Raw genomic sequence first — 18,635 nt, forward strand, 5'->3', positions numbered from 1 at the left:
GCTTACCTCCTGCAATGCCTCTGCGGCACTCCAGCTGCTCGGCGGATCGTCGCGCAGGCACCGTATGCTCCGCGCGCATGTGCGGAAGTGCTGAAGAGCTCAAATACAGGTAAGGAGGGTGGGCGGGCAGGTGGGCCCTCCGGAATACCATACTGGAACAGTACCCAGTGTTCCCGCCACACACTAGTACGCCCGTACCACCTGCAACCCACCACTGCCGCACAGCATTGAAAAACCAGTGATTATTATATAGGACATGATAGTGCCAGGGCAACTGGGAGGGCCCAGCCACTGGTTGGAACTACGAGTTTGCCTGAACCGGTCCGAACTGGCAGCAGCCCACCAATGGTTGGTAGTTTGATTCCTGGATAGATCTGAAAACAAATTTCTAAATCAATTCTAAGGAAGGCTTATCTATATCAGAATATTAATTATAGAGGGTATGAAAGCATGGCTGAGCAAAATATTTGTTCTGAGAGTCCTTAAGTTAAAGAAACTACTAACGTCTGAGAGCTTTGTTTTTGCAGAATGGGACAACTTACTGCAGCCAATTCGGACAACTTCCTGTGACCAACACACCATGGAACAACTCGCCATGGGACAATCCATGTGGGTAACTCATGTGGGCAATAAATATTATCCACCACCGTTTCTTCTCATTAATTCCATTGACAAAAAAAATCTTTTCCTCTTTTCCTTCTGTGGTCATCTGGCCAAGCGTGACTATACACCAAAGTGCACGGAACACAATCACCTTCCCACCAAAGTGGTACCAATTTATTTATTTGCATTTGCATGCTTTTGAACTGCTAGGTTTGCAGGAGCTGGGGTAAGTAACAGGAGTTCACCCCATTGCATGGGTCTCAAACTTGGGCTGTCAGCTTTCCATCTGACAAGCTCAGCGCTTTTAACTGCTAAGCCATGGCGCCCTTTTTTTCAAGTTAGAACCCTTTAACATGAATATCATTTCTTTCCCTTGAACTGAAACTTGCTTGCTCACTTAGAGAAATTAATTTTCCAGTTAAGTGGTGCATGATAAGTACTAAGAGTACCAACAAGATGCCTAGTAGATCTCTCTCTCTCACACACACACACACAATCACAAGCATTTCATTTTAAAACAAAGCTTGCCTTTACTGCTTATCTTCTCAAACATCCTTCAGTTAATGGATACTGGAGTAGATTAGTTCAACACTATAATGCCCCTCACCCCCAATCATTGACTGTGAAAGGATTTATTTATTTATTTATTTATTTATTTATTTATTTATTTATTTAATCGATTTATAGGTCGCCCAATCCCGGAGGACTCCGGGCGGCTTACAACGAAAGAAAAAGAAATAATAAAAATGAAAATAAAAATGATGGAGGAACGAGCTTCAAGCACCTACAGTACTGCAAATACATCTGACTAATGGGCATTTGCACCCCTCTTCAAATGAGCAAAATATGCTCTATGTTGCCGATACAAAGAAGTAGTAGACGTTTGCAAGCCAAAGGCTGTGATTTAAGTATGCACTTCATGTCAAACATTTGCTGCACTTTTGGAAGTCTAAGCTTCCATAGAGTTCTTTGACTCTATGAGCTTTGGTATGTGTTATATATGCAAATGTTAGAGGAGTGTTGAGTATGCAAATAACTGGGGGGAAGGAGTGTTATATATGCAAATGTTCCCTGTTACCAGCTCTCTGATTGGCTGGTCATTTGACAGTTGCATATGTGTTGTGTGAGGGAAAGACGCAGGAGCCATGGATTCAGAGAGTAAGATGTTTATTGCGAGATGACAAGCGATTCAAAACGTCCCTGCAACTGTCAGGGTATTTATACTCGAGCCCAAAGCAACTGTCAAATGACCAGCCAATCAGAGAGCTGGTAACAGGGAACATTTGCATATATAACACTCCTTCCCCCCAGTTATTTGCATACTCAACACTCCTCTAACATTTGCATATATAACACTCCTTCCCCCCCCCCAGTTATTTGCTTTGTGTGCAAAGAAAGTCCAAGCCTGTCGGTAACTTTGGTTTTTTTGGAGGCAGGTTGGTGTCCTCGTGCTTCAGCTTCCCGTCCAGCGCCAGGCCTCGCTTCTCCCGGTTGTTGGTCAGCAGTGGAGTCAGCGTGTAAACCTTGCAGAAGGTGGAGCTGGGAGGCAGGCAGCTTTGTAAGGCAGGTGGCCTTGGGAGGTAGGCAGCTTTGTAATGCAGGTGGACTTCTTAGGCAACAGTAACCGTTTATTGCAGGCAGCTTCTTAGGCAACAGTATCTGTTTATTGCAACAATACCGTTTGTAACAGTAGCAAACAGTAGACCGGACAGTCTCTAAAGTTGTGTCTGGTAGATCTTCTCGGCAGAGAGGCAGGCAGACAGGCAGCTTCAGCCACGGTTGAGCCAACGCGATTCGTAGCTCGTCCCTGAGCAGAGGCGACGGCTCCAGCCAAGGTTAAGCATAGGTTGCCCGTCCCTTTGACTGAAGGAGTCCGTGCCTGTGGATCTACTCAGGTTGGCTTGATTGGAGGCGAAACCTGAGGCAGTGGCAACTGCTGCTGCAGCTCTGACAGGTCTTCAAAGTATTTTCTGTTCGCGTTTGCTTGGTTGCGTTGCGACTGGCTTATTGTTTAGTTTTATTCTTATTCCAGGCTCTGCGGAATCGCGATCCCATCCTCGTCGCCAGTTTTAAATATGTGTTGTGTGAGGGAAAGACGCAGGAGCCATGGATTCAGAGAGTAAGATGTTTATTGCGAGATGACAAGCGATTCAAAACGTCCCTGCAACTGTCAGGGTATTTATACTCGAGCCCAAAGCAACTGTCAAATGACCAGCCAATCAGAGAGCTGGTAACAGGGAACATTTGCATATATAACACTATGTACGGCAGAGGTGGATTGCTTCCAGTTTGGCCCAATTCAGCCGAACCAGTAGTGGGGGGCAAGAGGCTCCACTCACTCACCCAGACACTTCTGCGCATGCACAGAAGTGTTGCGCACGTGTGAGCACAAGCAAACCGGTTAGCAACCGACACTGATGTACGCTTTCTGTTTCTTCTGTCTTGATATTGACTTTCAGAGAGTGTCTTTAAAAAGGAAAGATACAAATGCATGTACAGAATGCAGTTCCATATCAACACCCAGTGAACTGACCAAGCCAAAATAGGATCATTTGAAATAATACTTTATTGGTTTGCATTTTTTGTGCGTATCCCTATATCAAAGTATAAAAGTCACCTTTTGTGCAAAACACTTTTACCCTGTAAATCTCTTGGACAGTCTTTTCCAGTGCAACTTTTTCAGAAGACCACTAGAGACATGAAAAAAAAGGCTAAAACTGGAATGGCTTCTCTAATAATAAAATGGCATGTTATTGTCTAATTAGAGAGGCTAATGCTTTTATAATCCAAAGATTGTGATGGTGGATTTTGAAAGAACTACATTTCATGACTTTTCCTTGGTCTTTTTGCACATTATGCAAAATGAAGTTAGATTTCACTGGCAATGAGAAAAATATCTCATTCATTCAATAAAAGAGTCCTTTCTTGCTCTGAACCAAGATGGATTCCAGGATGGGACCTACGCAAAATGAAAAGGAAAAAAAATGTTCTCAGCATATTGGACACTACAAAGACAAAGAGGCAATACATGCACACTTTTCTCATAATTGGGCATGTTTATTTTGCGTAAACCAATAAATGAATTGTATTACACTGTGGAAACTGGCTGCAAAAACAATGACATTGCTTTACAGAGTCCACTCACAGGTAGCTACAATTTTTTTCTTTTGTCTGATTTATGTGGGAAACCCAGAAAGGAGCACTGCTGTAAAGAAGGTGTTATGTGGCAGCTTCACAGGACTCTGGAAGGAGTGGCTTATCTGGATCCCTTTCAATCAGGATTCAGGCCTGGGTATGGGACTGAAATAGCATCGATCACACTGATAGATGACCTCTGGAGGGAGCAGGATGGGTGTGGGTGCGTCTGTTGGATGACCTCTGGCAGGAGTGGGATAGGGGTGGCACATCCATCCTTGCTCTTCTTAACGTCTCAGCGGCTTTCGATACCAACAAACGGCATCCTTCTGGACTGGTTCCAGGAGTTGAGGGCAGAAGACATGATGTCTTCCTTCCTCTGGGATTGGTTTCAATTAGTGTTGATAGGGGAGAAGGGATCCAGCCCACAGACCCTACTTCGTGGGGTGCCGCAGAGCTTAGTACATTCCTGTTTAATATCTATTTGAAGCCACTGGGTGAGGTCATTTAACAGATTAGGTGAGATATCATTAACATGCTGATGATATTACTCAGTTCTATATTCTGGGTGTCCTGTAGAAGTTCTCTCTGTGTCTGGAAGTTATGGGGCCTACATGGGGCACAGTAGGCTTCAGCACAACCCAAACCAGACTGAGTGGCTCTGGGTTTTTGGACCTCCTTCTTAGGACCCTTTCATATTTGGCTTTGTATTAGGTGGTACCTCAAACAGACCCTGGGCACAATCTGGAGGTCTTCCTGCATTTGCAGCTCTGCTCCAAGAGCAGGTGACAGCTGTGGCTAGGAAAGGCCTTTGCACAATTTCAGGTTGTGCGTCAATTGCACCTGTTCATGGACTGAGGGGCCCTGTTCACAGTCACTCCTGCCTTTGTGACCTCCAGATTGACTATTGCAAATTGTTTTATATGGGACTGTCCTTGAAGAGTATTTGGAAACTTCAACTGGTGCATAGAGAAGGGACTTGGGCAGTTACTGGTGCCAGTTAATTAGCCCATCTAAGACTATTGCTTCAGGAGCTGCAATGGCTTCTGGTGTGCATTTGGGTACAATTCAAAGTGCTGTCTGACACATTTAAAACCTTTCATGGCTTGGGACTGGGTTACTTATGTTTCTCCCCAGTGGTATCTAATCATCTTATCAGATCTGGCAGGAGAGGCATGCTCTGAGTACCATATCCTTAGCAGTGTTAGCTAGCACGGACCAGAAGGACAATCTTTTTCTGCCATGATCCCCACCCTTTGGAATATCATCACCCCTGAAATTAGATTGACCACCATCCCTGCTTTTTGTAAAGTCCATGCCTAGGTCTCTGGGCACGGAATGGGGCACTTTGTGCAGTTAACTCGCCACAGACAACTTGCTACTGCCAATTCTCTCTGGCTAACTCATCACGGCCAACTCACTGTGGGACAACTCGCCAAGGCCAACTCACCATAAGACAACTCGCTGTAGACAATTCAACAAGTATTTAAAGTCATTTTTAAAAATTAACTTTTATTATTTATTTTCATTCTGTCCCTCCTTTGGCATACTTCCTTTAATGATTCTATTCTAAAAGTTCTTCGATATTAGTGTAACTCTGTGGAAAGTTGTCGGACAACAAGTTGGCTGTGGCATGTTGGCATGGTGAGTTGGCCATGGCGAGTTATACTAGACCCCTCTGGGCATGGGATATAGCCTTTCTCCTGGCTCCGTGGATGATTGGTTGGATGATGCCTGGCTGCTAGCTGTTTCATTTTTATTTTTTATTTCATGTATTTTGTGCATTTTATTGTTAAATTGCCTAGAATCATGTAACAGTGACCATTATATGAATCAAATAAAAATAGATACTGTATATTTGGCCATTTAAGTTCAAATCTGGTTTTAAACTTTTCTGGAATGAGAGACTTAAAATATAATTAAAACAAGCCATTACTTAATAGTTAAATAGCTACATTTTTGCTTGTAGGCACCAGCAGTGAATATGGAACAGCTATTTGCAACTGTGCGACGGGGATTATGATATACAAACATTCTCAAGGTGAATATTTAAACAATGCAGATATTTTTCTGTGATTAGTTTGGTTTAATTTAATGTGTTATTTAAAAGCAAACATTGAAATAAAGGGACCACTTGGCATGTTGTTCACAATACTATTTGAACGGCTGATATCTGTTAAAAGGAAAAGTCAGCCAATTAATTCAGGAAAAACACAGAAGAGCTAACAAAAACTGGCATTATTTTTTTGTTGTTGTCTAAATAAGAATCAGTAACAAAGTATTCTCCTTTCATCAAATTTTAAGAAAAAGAATGAAACTTCACTGTACCTCTTCCTTTGCATGGCTTCATAGGTATAATAAATTGCAGCTGCTAGTCCCTTCAAAGAAAGCAATTGTTAGTATACTTGTGACATTTCATATTTAAATGTAATAAAAAATGAATAAATCATGTTAGTATACATACACTTAACAATGTGAATCCTCCTTGTATAGCTGCAGACCATTCAAAACCCAGTTTCTCATTTAAGAAGCCACCTAAAGTTGGACCTACAAAAGACCTGCAAACAAACAAACAAATAAAACCATACATAGCATATTTATCATAGATCTAGAAATAGGTAAGATCAGGAAATAAATACCTAGCAGGGAAGAACAGATCGAGGTAATCAACATCCACACAAACTGCCTTTTGGGAATTCCACACTCACAATCATGGGTATGGCTATTCCACAGGTAAACCAAATCCATTTTGTCAGGTAGCTAGTCTGCCATTATCTGTCATCTTCAGAACCCTAGACCTTTCAACCTTCCCCAGAAATAAGCTTTTAAATGAATAGCTTCAGTTTTGCTCTTTGAACCAAGATTACCTGAATAGTTTGAGACTGCAAGTTGCTAAGGACAAACTTCATCCAAATTCCATTAGGTGCAGTGATTAATTTAATTTAATTATCAAAATTTATATGCCGCCCAATCCCGAAGGAGTCCGGGCAGCTTACAAAAAAAAGAAGAAAAAGAAAGGAGAAAAAAAAATCACAAAACCACATGCATTCATTCTAATTGGGGCTGGACCTCCACAATGAGGTCAACAGCCCCAGGCCTGCCGGAACAGCCAGGTTTTTACAGCTTTCCTGAAGGCCATGAGAGTGGGTATGCTCCGGATCTCTGGGGGTAGCTGATTCCAAAAAGTTGGAGCAGCCACAGAGAAGGCTCTCCTCCAGGGGCCCGCCAGCCAACACTGTCTGGCTGATGGCATCTGGAGGAGGCCAAATCTGTGGGATCTTACTGGCCGCTGGGAGGTATGTGGCAGTAGGCGGTCTCGAAGGTACGCTGGCCCTAAGCCATGTAGGGCTTTAAAGGTAATAACCAACACCTTGAATTGCGTCCGGAGACCAATTGGTAGCCAGTGCAGCTCGCGGAGGATAGGTGTAACATGGGTGTACCTCGGTGCACCCAATATTGCTCTCACGGCCACATTCTGGACTAGCTGCAGTCTCCGAACGCTTTTCAAGGGTAGCCCCATGTAGAGCATGTTGCAATAATCCAGCCTTGAGGTGACAAGGGCATGAGTGACAGTTTGAAGTGCCTCCTGATCCAAATAGGGCTGCAATTGGTGCACCAGGTGAACCTGGGCAAAGGCCCCCCTGGTCACAGCCGATAGATGATGTTCCAGTGTCAGCTGCGAATCCAGGAGGACCCCCAAATTGCGGACCCTCTCTGAGGGGTGTAAATTTTCACCCCCCAGGGTTAAGGATGGACTGTCTAGGCTGTCCTTCGGGGGCAGCATCCAAAGCCACTCAGTCTTATCGGGATTGAGCACAAGTTTGTTCACCCCCATCCAGATCCTAACAGCTTCCAGGCATCGGCACATCATGTCCGCCGCTACACTGAGTTGGCATGGGGCAGAAAGATACAGTTGAGTATCATCTGCATATTGGTGGTACTTTACCCCGTGCTGTTGCATGATCTCACCCAGCCATTTCATGTAGATGTTAAATAGGAGGGGGGACAAGACCGAACCCTGTGGCACACCACATTTGAGGGGCCTAGGGGTCGACCTTTGTCCCCAACCAACACCGACTGTGACCTGTCAGAGAGGTAAGAGGAGAACCACCATAAAACGGTGCCTCTCACTCCCACTTCCCCCAGGCATCGCAGAATGATACCATGGTCGATGGTATCGAAGGCTGCTGAGAGGTCAAGAAGCACCAGGATAGAGGAATGTCCTCTATCCCTGGCCCGCCAGAGATCATCGGTCAGGGCGATCAAAGCGGTTTCCGTGCTGTACCCAGGCCTGAAACCAGACTGAAAGGAGTCTAGATAATCCGTTTTATTCAAGGTCCGTCGGAGTTGAAGTGCCACCACCTTCTCAACAACCTTCCCCAAAAAAGGAAGGTTAGAGACAGGATGATAGTTTTTCAAAATAGCTGGGTCCAGGGAAGGCTTCTTGAGGAGGGGTCTCACCACTGCTTCCTTTAATGGTTGCGGGAAAGATCCCTCCTGCAAAGATGCGTTAGCAATCGCCTGGAGCCAGCCTCGTGTCACCTCTCTGCTGGTTGAAACCAGCCAGGAGGGGCACGGGTCCAGTAAACAGGTAGAGACATTCATTGCTCCCATGGCCTTGTCCACTTCTTCAGGGGTGACAAATTCGAACTCATCCCAGAAAATCCGATTAAGACTAACCCTCGGCAACTCGGCTGGTACTGCCTAACGGAGTCCAGGTCTGTCCGAATCTGAGTGATTTTATCTGACAGAAACTGAACGAACTCCTCAGCTCTTTCCTGCAGGGGTTCCCCCGCCTCCTCACCTTTCAGGAGGGAGCAGGTCACCCTAAACAGGGCAGCTGGGTGAGATTCCACGGACGCAATAAGAGTGGAAAAATGTGTACATTTTGCTGCCCATATCGCCACTAAGTAAGTCCTGATAAAGGCTCTTAATAGTGATCAATCAGATTCAGAGTTACTAGCCCTCCAGCGTCGCTCTAGGCATCTATTTTGGCACTTCATCTCCCGGAGTTCCTCGGTAAACCAAGGTGCCCTCCTGGATCCACTGCCACGGAGAGGCCTCAAAGGCGCAATCCGATCCAGTGCCTCAGCCGCCGCAACGTTCCAGGCAGCGACCAAAGACTCGGTCGGATGGCAGACAAGGGAGTCAGGTATCTCTCCAAGCTCCCTCTGAAATCCCTCCGGGTCCATCAGGCGCCTGGGGCGGAATCATTTAATCAGCTCCACCTCCCTACAATGGGGGAGTAGCGTCCTAAAGTCAAGCCTCAGCAAGGAGTGATCTGACCATGAAATGGGCGAGGTCTCTATTCCCCTTAACTCAAGATCATGTCTCCACTGCCCTGAGAGGGCAGCGTGTCAAGCGTGTGTCCTGTTCTATGAGTTGGACCCTGAACTACCTGGGTCAAATCCATGGTTGTCATGGAAGCCATGAACTCCTGTGCCCCATCTGAGTGTTCACCAAGAGATGGCAGATTAAAGTCCCCCAGTATCATTAGTCTGGGGAACTCCACCACCAACCCGGCTACTGCCTCTAGCAGCACAGGCAGGGCTGTCGTGACACAGCTGGGAGATAGGTACATCAAGAGCAAGCCCAATTGGACTTCCAGGGAGGAACTTAGCCGTCGGCAGTGGCTTAATTGAGCCGCTCCCAGATTTCTGGTTCGTTATCTAATTAAACACCCTTTAGATAACTCAAACTTCAGATAAGAAGATTGTAGTGAGCGTCTCAGCTGGTAAGAACTCTTCCTTGCAGTTTGTGGCTTTTTTTTTCTGCTGCAAACGAGGGGGGGGGTTTAAGCTGAGTCATCTCCGGCCAGATTTCTCTGCTGTATTAACGGCACAAGGCCAAGACCCCCCCTTAGGACAAATTAATGAAATTATTTTTTTTCTTATGAAATTAATACAAGCAGAGCTCATATTTGAGAACTTTACGTCTGTTTTTTTAGAAACTCAAGCTTCAGTGTCAATTTTTTTTTTTTTTTTAAAGATGGCGATTCTCCAGCCTTTGTATTTGCAATGATGATACATTCCGGCAGCTTTTCTAATCAGCTTTTCTAATTATTCCCTTTGAAGAGACTTCCTTATCTAATTAAAAATTTTCAAAGGCCCTTTGTTGACCCAGAGACATTCCGAACAGGGCTTTTCTCTGTTTTTTGTTTTGTTTTGTTGAACTGTTTTGGCGTAATGCCAGCTCTTTGAAATCCTCCGTAAAATTCTTGGCAAAAAAGGGAGAATTTTTTTTTCTCTTCTTGGCATAGTGATTTGTTAAGTGCTTGAAGCAAAGATATTATGGCTTCAAAGTCGAATCCTGCGAAATTACCTCCTAAATCTGCTTCTCCCATACCTGGCACAAAGTCACAGCCCCCACCTTCTATGCCCCCTAGTGGAGATGTTGTAACAAAAGAATTTTTGTTGGAAATGTTTAGAGAATCAAGGGAACAGAATTTGGAAGCTCTTAGAGAGTTCAGAGAAGAAATAAGGAAAGAGATAAGCAATGAGATAAAAGTCTCATATGATAAATTTGATACCAAGATTACCAAAATAAATGATGATATGTTGGGAATCGTAAACGTACTTACAGAATATATTTCTGGAATGGAAGAGAATTTAGAAACTCTCAATGAAGCCAAAATTATTTTGACATCTAAAACCGAAGAGGTGGAACGAAAAGTTGAAAATGCTGAAAAACAAATGATTATGATACAGTATAACCAGATGGAACTTGCATTAAGAGTTAGGGGGCTGCGTGAAGAGAGACAGGAGAACTTAAAGCAGATGTTTTCTGAGGCCTTTGACTGTCTGGTGGGAAGACCGGGATCCAATCTTGATTGGCAGATTGATAAAATTTTTCGCGTCAACTCCTGGGCGGCAAAACAAAAGCAACTCCCCCGAGACGTGGTAATATATTTTGTTACAAGAGAATCCAGAAATAAGATATTACAAGAGTCCTACAATACCAAGCTTCAAATTGGCGGACAGGATTTGATGGTTTTGAAAGAGATACCACCTCAAATGCTAAGAGCCAGAAGAGATTATGCTTTTTTGGTGGAAGAGCTCAGAAAGCGCCAGATACAGTACAGATGGGATGCCCCGTTTGGCATCATAGTTACATTTGATAAGCAAAGATATCGTCTCAACTCTGTATGGAAAGCTCGAGATTTCTATCATAAGATTTTGAAAGTGGGGCACCCTGAACCATCGGGATATGGAGAAAAACCACAAGCAGGACAAGAGAAACAGCAAACTACACAATCACCAGACAAAACGTATCATCTCCCCCTCCCAGAAGGGCAAGGGGTTAAGGAACAAAGATCTAACCATATGACCACCAGACAAACAGAAAAACAAGCCATAACGCAACAATCTTTACAATTTTCGGCCATGGACCAAGGAGCTACAGCAACAAGCTCAGAAGCTGTGGGAGGAGCTAGACCCAAGGTGAGACAGGCCATGCGGGAGGCTCTAAAAAAGCTTCAGGCAACCAAAAATGACAACTAAGATTCTGACATGGAATGTTAATGGACTGAACTCTCCACAGAAGAGAAAGAAAATATTTCATTATCTTAAACAATCTAAGAATGATATAATTTGTTTGCAGGAAACTCATATCAAAATAACCGATCAAAAATATCTGTCCAATCCCAAACTTGGTCAACACTTTGTGACCTCTGCTACGGAAAAAAAAAATGGTATAGTAGTATACTTAAGGAAAGACATTAAAGCTGAGTTAATCGAAGCAGATCCCTTTGGAAGATATATCGCATTAGATTTAATCTTAGAAGGGAAAAAGACACTGCTTTTGGGAATCTATGCTCCTAATCAACAACAAGATGGATTTTATAGAAATCTCCATGCTAAATTAGTACAGTGGGACTTTAAGTCGTGCATACTACTGGGTGATTGGAATGGCGTGATTGACACCAAAAGAGATAAGAAGACATCTCGCCCGAATACTAAATTCCGAGCCAAACTACCCAAATCCTTTTTTGACATGATAGACGACTTCGAACTGCGAGACGTTTGGCGTGAAAGGCATGCAGAAGAATATGACTTTACCTTCTTCTCCGACAGACATCAATCTTTTTCAAGGATCGACTTTGTATTAATTACTAATGATTTACTTTCTAGGGTGAAGAAGACAAAGATTACGGCCAGAGCCCTTTCGGATCATAACCCAGTTTGGATGGAGCTGGGAAGGGTAGTTCAGGCTACAAGGTCCTGGAGGCTGAATGAAAATTTATTCAGATATGAAAAGTATGTTAATGATTGTAAAAAATTGTTATCTGAATACTTTGTTTTTAACATGAATAAGGGTACACCTATGGAATATGTATGGGATGCAAGCAAAGCCTATATGAGAGGAGTATTGATAAATATAAATAAAATACATAGACATAAACAAGGGCAAAAACGTAAAGAATTGGAAGAGGAAATAAAAGGGAAAGAGCAGGAATTAATATTGAACCCAGGTGATACAAAGACTAAAGAAGCAATTTCCATATTAAAATCTCAATTTGATATGCTGATTTCTGACCAGGTAGCCACCAGTTTATTATATGCTAAACATAATACTTTCTGTAATGCAAATAAACCCGGTAGATGGTTGGCTTATCAGATCAGGAAAAAAAGGAAAATTCGAAATGTATCCAAATTGTGTTACAGAGGGAAGGAAGTGTTTCAGCAGGAAGAGATCCAAAAGGGATTTCGAGAATTTTTTACAGAGTTGTATAAAGGGGACAAAATTAGGGACTTAGATATAAATAAATACTTAGATAAAGAGAAAATCCCCCTAGTTAGCGAAGAACATAGGTATAGGTTGAACCAACCAATAACCTCTGGGGAAATCCTGCAGGTAATCAAACAATTAAAGCTAGGGAAAGCACCAGGTACAGATGGCTTAACAGCCGTTTATTATAAAAACTTACAGTTAGAAATGGTAGAACCTCTTAGAGAATTATTTAATAAAATTCAATCGGAAGGTAAAGTGCCCCCCTCATGGAAGACAGCGTTTATATCGTTGATACCCAAAGAAGACCAAGATCTTACTCAGCCGAAAAATTATAGACCTATTTCACTACTTAATGTAGATTATAAAATTTTTACCAAAATATTAGCAAATAGGTTAATGGTGGTTATCCAACAACTGATACATACTGACCAAACAGGTTTTATACAGGGTAGACAGATGAAGAGCAATGTTAGGTTAATTATTAATGCATTAGAATACTTGGGAAAGAATAATCAAATCCCTGCCGCATTCATATTTTTGGACGCTGAGAAAGCCTTTGATCGAGTCAATTGGCAATTCTTGTTGAAGATACTGCAAAAAATGCAGATAGGAGATGGCTTTTTAAGGTCAATTGGTGCAATATATCAGCAGCAAAAAGTCCAAATTATAGTTAATGGAAGTTTAACAGATTCCTTTCAAATAGAAAAAGGTACAAGACAGGGTTGTCCTTTGTCCCCACTATTGTTTATTATAACTTTGGAAGTATTGCTGAATAAGATACGGGCTTTGGATGCTTTAAAAGGGATCAAGATCAGACAGCAAGAATACAGAGTCCGCGCTTTTGCGGACGACTTGGTTATAATATTGAAACAACCGCAGGAATCCAGTAAGGTTTTAATGAATACGATTAATCAATATGGTCAAGTCTCTGGATTTAAAATTAATTTAGGAAAAACCAAAATATTAGCAATGAATATGAATACCAAACAGAAGGAAGAATTGGGAGTGATGTTAGGATGTGAGGTTGTTAAAAAAGTCAAATATCTTGGAGTTAATATTTTAACTTCAAATGGGAAATTATACAAGCATAATTATGAACCACTCTGGCATAGTATACAAATGGAGATGAAAAGGTGGGAGAAACTGCATTTATCTTTGTTGGGAAGGATAGCGGCAGTGAAAATGAATATTTTACCAAAATTTTTATTTTTGTTTCAAATGTTACCAATACTTAAAAGAGATGCGAACCTTTTAGAATGGCAGAAGGGTATCAACAAATTTGTATGGGCAGGAAAGAAGCTGAGGGTTAAGATGAAAATAATGCAAGATGTACGTGAAAGAGGAGGATTGAAATTACCAAATTTAAAATTATATTATGATGCAGTGGCTTTATCTGCAATTAGTGATTGGATCCATTTAACCAATGACAGAATATTGAATATTGAGGGACATGATTTGGTATATGGTTGGCATGCTTACTTGTTATTCAACAAAAAACTGGATAAGAATTTCAAAAATCATATTTTAAGAAATGCCTTATTGCGGGTTTGGAAAAAATATCAACATAAACTAAATGACAAATTGCCCATGTGGGCAATTCCTAGACATGCAATTGAAAATATGAACATAGAACAAAAACACGATAGAACCACTTATAGACAACTTCTTAATACAGAAAGAGGGGTGCTGCAATTAAAATCCTTAGAGGTACTTAAAAAAGAGAAGGTAGTTCAAACGTGGTTTCAGTATGGCCAATTACAGGCCAGGTGGAAAATAGACCAAAAAATAGGTTTTGTAATAGCTGAGGATAACTTGTTTAAACAAATAAGAGATCAAAGTTTAATGCACATAAAGAGGATATATAATGTATTAGTACAGATGGACTCAGAAACCGAAATGGTTAAAGATTGTATGATAAAATGGGCTCAGAATATTGAAGAACCTATAATGTTGGACACATGGGAAAAAATATGGGTAAGAAATGTAAAATTTACACAAGCACAAAATTTGAGAGAAAATTTTTATAAGATGTTTTATAGATGGCACTTAGATCCCAAAAAGCTTGCTTCTATGTATTCAAATGTTCAGCCTAAATGTTGGAGATGTGGTTCTTTCGATGCTACATATTTTCATATATGGTGGACATGTCGTAATGTTAAGGCATTTTGGATAAAAATTTGGTGGATCCTGCAAAATATCTTCAAAAAAAGGATAAAATTCACTCCCAAACTGTTTTTACTAGGTATATGTACTGACTTCGTAGCAGTAGAGATTAATTTGGTTCTGTACTTAATAACGGCAGCAAGACTTTTGGTGGCGCAATACTGGAAGAAGAAAGACCTGCCTACAATTCAAGAATGGACTTTAAAGGTTACAAACTTAGCCGAAATGGCGAAAATTTCAGCATATCTTAAAGAACATTCAAATGAGAAGTATAAACGAGACTGGAAAAAATGGATTGATTATATACAAAGCAAATACGGGACTAGGAAATTCCAGATAGCTTATGCTTAAAATTAGTAATAACGTAAATTGTGAAAAATTTGGGTAACAGCAAGAAGCTGAGTTCAATGTAGAGATATTTTAGACTGTGATTGTCAAAAGTTATACCATGTATGGGCTCTGGGAAGTCGGGGGGAGGGAAGGGAGGCGGGGATCTAGGGGGAGGGGGGGAGGGGGGAAATATAATATGTGTTAAATTTTAAAGCATGATTGCACTTGTATACTGTGGTTTTTATTAATGTTAGTGTCAAAACAGAACAAACTGAATATATCGGAAAGTAAGAGATACCGAAGGGAGGAGCTGAATGAAAGAAGAAGGAGAGTAGAGAGAGTGAGAGAGAGGAGGAGGAGAAGGAAGGGAGGGAATGGATTAAGAGAGGGAGTGATAGGGTTAGGGTTAGATAGAGGGGGAGGGGAAGTAGGTGTAGAGGGGTATGAGAGAAGGAAGAATGAAAGTTGGAGGGGGATGAAAGAGGGTGTATGGTGGGCTAAGGCGGTATATTGGGTTTGTATTGTAGGGGGCATTCTCTATAAAAGCGAGGGCTGTGTTTATTACTCAATGTTATATGCCTCGGTTGCACAGTAAACATGTGATTGTATAGAATGAAATGGAAATAAAAAGATTTGTACCTTAAAAAAAAGAGCAAGCCCAATTGAACCCCTAGGTCCAACTTCAAGAGGAGAGACTCACACCCCACAATCTCTGGGGCAGGGATCCTGCGAGGAACTAACGACCTTCGGATGATAACTGCTACTCCCCCACCCCTTTCTGGTGTCGTGGATGGTGGAGCACCTGGAACCCATCTGGGCACATTTCTGAGAGGAGGACTCCTCCCTCTCGGCCCAGCCAGGTTTCGGTTATACATGCCAGGTCTGCCTCCTCATCTAATATTAAATCCCGGACGAGGGGAGCCTTGTTCACAACAGACCTGGCATTTAGCAACAACAACCTGAAACCAGGGCCCTGATCTCCTCTGCCACCAGGTCCTTGAGTTGAGCCTGAGGGGCCGGAACAAGGAATCGCTGTAATGTAGCGAGCCCTTCTTCCCCAGTAATGGCTAGCCCTACAGCTTCCGTCATATCTGTCCCTCCCAGTTGTAACCGAAATGCTCCGACCTCCCCCCATCCCCGTAGACCCCCCTCCCTCATGGCCCCCATTCTTCCCGGAAGGCCATGTGCACCATTCATTCCAGGACGGGAGGCGAGTCTGGACCCCCATCCACTTCTGCTTCTGTACTCAGTGGGGGGGGGGGCTCCAGGTCGCACTCCCGGTCCTATCATACTCACCAATCAAACACTCTCCTCAGACACACCCCACAATAGTCATTAAAATACAATAATACAATAATTAAATTAAAAGTGGGCACATTCTCTCTCACATTCATACACATATACACTCAACAAACCAGCTAAAAAAATACAGTTCTTAAATCTGCAGAGAAGGCGCTCAGCATGAGTCTGAGGCGGCTGGAGCCGGTAGTAGTTTGGGAGGGGGGGTTCCTCGTTCTTCTCCCCTGCTGGGCCTGGAAGTAGTGTAGGAAGTCTGAGGCGGCTGGGGCAGCTGGGGGAAGTTGGGGGGGGCAGGCTCCCCGTTCTCCTCATCTTTGTCCTCTCTGCAGGGGCCGTGTATCACAGAGCAGCATGTAAGGCAGTTGGTATGGCAAAGGTTCCCCATGGCCTGGCATGCTTGGTTGGTCCTATATACCCCCTTTCCACACTCAATATAAATACTGTGATACTCCTTGCGCACGTGCAGCTCCAGCCCGGAGGCCTCCCCGAAGGCCCGTTCCCCAAAAGCCGGCCCACTGCCCTCCCCGAGGTGGCCCAGCAGCAGCGCGGAGCCGAAGCCACAAAGCACTGGCCCTGCTTTTCCGCCTTCCGTTTCCTCCCGTTGGTCTTATTGCTAGCCATCGCTGCTGCAGCAGCCGGAGTGGCGGGCAAAGAAAGGCCCTCATGGCGGTGTTGTCCGAAGAAGCCGAGGCGGAGAAGAGGAAGGCGCCGCGCCCAGGGACAGCCGCGGCGGTGGCGGAGGAAGGCGGCATTGTCCGAGAAGCCATGCCCGGGACAGCAGTGAATGGCAACGGCAGCGGAGGAGGAAGCTGGCCACACGGTCCTGAGGTGTTGTCCGAAGAATGCATTATTGTATGCTAAATCTTAAGGGGCATGGTGGCTCAGGGGCTAAGATACTGAGCTTGCCGATCAGCAATTCAAATCCCTAGTGCCACACTGTGGAGTCTTGGTGTTCACCTCTGGAACAAGTAATGGGAGCTCACTCCATTATGGGGCGCTAGGGATTCGAACCACGGAACTACCGATATTACCTAGTCTGGTAATGAAATGTCTATAAGAAAACCACCAAGCTCAGAGAGCACCAAGGACTCCACAGCTCAACCCTGAGCTACAAATATTCTCTTCTATTGATAAGGGAAAGGTTCCCCTTGAACATGTGCTAGTTGTTCTTGACTCTAGGGGGCTGTGTTCACCTCACCACAGAAATAGATTCCTAATTTTGTTTCCCTTGAGAATTTCATCCCCTGCCTCTTACTTGAGAAAGATAGTAGGTGTGTTTGTAGATTACTTAGGATTCCCAAGAGACCATTCCTGGCCAGGTTCTACTACAAAGTACAAAACAACTACACAAATGTACCAAACGTCAGGCCCCCACAGACTTTTTATTGTACATGTTACATTACAAGTGATTTTTTATTTTTTGTGATTTTATTAATATTTGTAGGCCGCCCTTTTCCCTGAGGGGACTCAGGGCGGCTCACATAAAATTGGGAAGGGGAATACAGACATTAAGATAAGACATATAATAAAATAGTAGACAACATACATTCATCATTCGGGAGGGGAACTATCCTTGTCCCCAGGCCTGGCGGGCGAGCCAGTTCTTCAAGGCTGTGCGGAAGGCCTGGACGGTGGCGAGGGTGCGAATCTCTACGGGGAGCTCGTTCCAAAGGGTCGGGGCTACTACTGAGAAGGCCCTCCTCCTTGTAGTTGCCAGCCGGCACTGGCTGGCCGATGGTATACGGAGGAGGCCTAATCTATGTGATCTTATTGGTCGCAGGGATGTAATTGGCAGAAGGCGGTCTCTCAAGTATCCAGATCCACTGCCATGTAGGGCTTTATGGGTGACTAATAGCACCTTGAAGCGCATCCGGAGATCGACAGGTAGCCAGCGCAGCTCGCGGAGGATAGGTGTTATGCGGGTGAACCGAGGTGCACCCACAATCACTCGCGCGGCTGCATTCTGTACTAGCTGAAGTCGCCGGATGCTCTTCAAGGGCAGCCCCATGTAGAGCACGTTGCAGTATTCCAGCCTAGAGGTCACAAGGGCCCGGGTGACTGTTGTGAGAGCCTCCCGATTCAGGTAGGGTCGCAACTGGCGCACCAGGCGAACCTGGGCGAATGCCCCCCTGGTCACAGCCATTAAATGGTGGTCAAACGATAGCTGTGAATCCAGGAGGACTCCCAAGTTGCGAACCCTCTCTGAGGGGTGTAAAATTTGACCCCCCAGCCTGAGTGATGGAATATTGGTCGAATCTCTGGGAGGGAAACACAACAGCCACTCGGTCTTTTCTGGGTTGAGCACGAGCTTGTTAACCCTCATCCAGTCCATAACAGCTTCGAGGCCGCGGTTCATCACGTCTGCCGCTTCATTG

The 18,635-nt window shown here is 43.8% G+C and overlaps 1 protein-coding gene across 2 annotated transcripts in view; it reads right to left on the minus strand.

Moving 5' to 3' along the window:
• Positions 1 to 3,150: 3,150 nt before the first annotated feature.
• The window catches only part of LOC116508023 (MFS-type transporter SLC18B1-like), a 47,345-nt gene continuing 31,860 nt past the window's right edge, over positions 3,151 to 18,635 (minus strand). For both annotated transcript variants that reach the window (XM_032216467.1, XM_032216466.1), the window contains exons 12-14: positions 6,203 to 6,296; positions 6,067 to 6,116; positions 3,151 to 3,562 (exon numbers count right to left, since the gene is read on the minus strand). In XM_032216467.1, the coding sequence (XP_032072358.1) occupies positions 3,502 to 3,562; positions 6,067 to 6,116; positions 6,203 to 6,296 (205 nt within the window). In that variant the 3' untranslated portion in view covers positions 3,151 to 3,501. The remainder of the gene's footprint in view (positions 3,563 to 6,066; positions 6,117 to 6,202; positions 6,297 to 18,635) is intronic.

Source organism: Thamnophis elegans, chromosome 4 (genome assembly GCF_009769535.1).
Source record: "Thamnophis elegans isolate rThaEle1 chromosome 4, rThaEle1.pri, whole genome shotgun sequence".
Classification (NCBI taxonomy): Eukaryota; Metazoa; Chordata; class Lepidosauria; order Squamata; family Colubridae; genus Thamnophis; species Thamnophis elegans.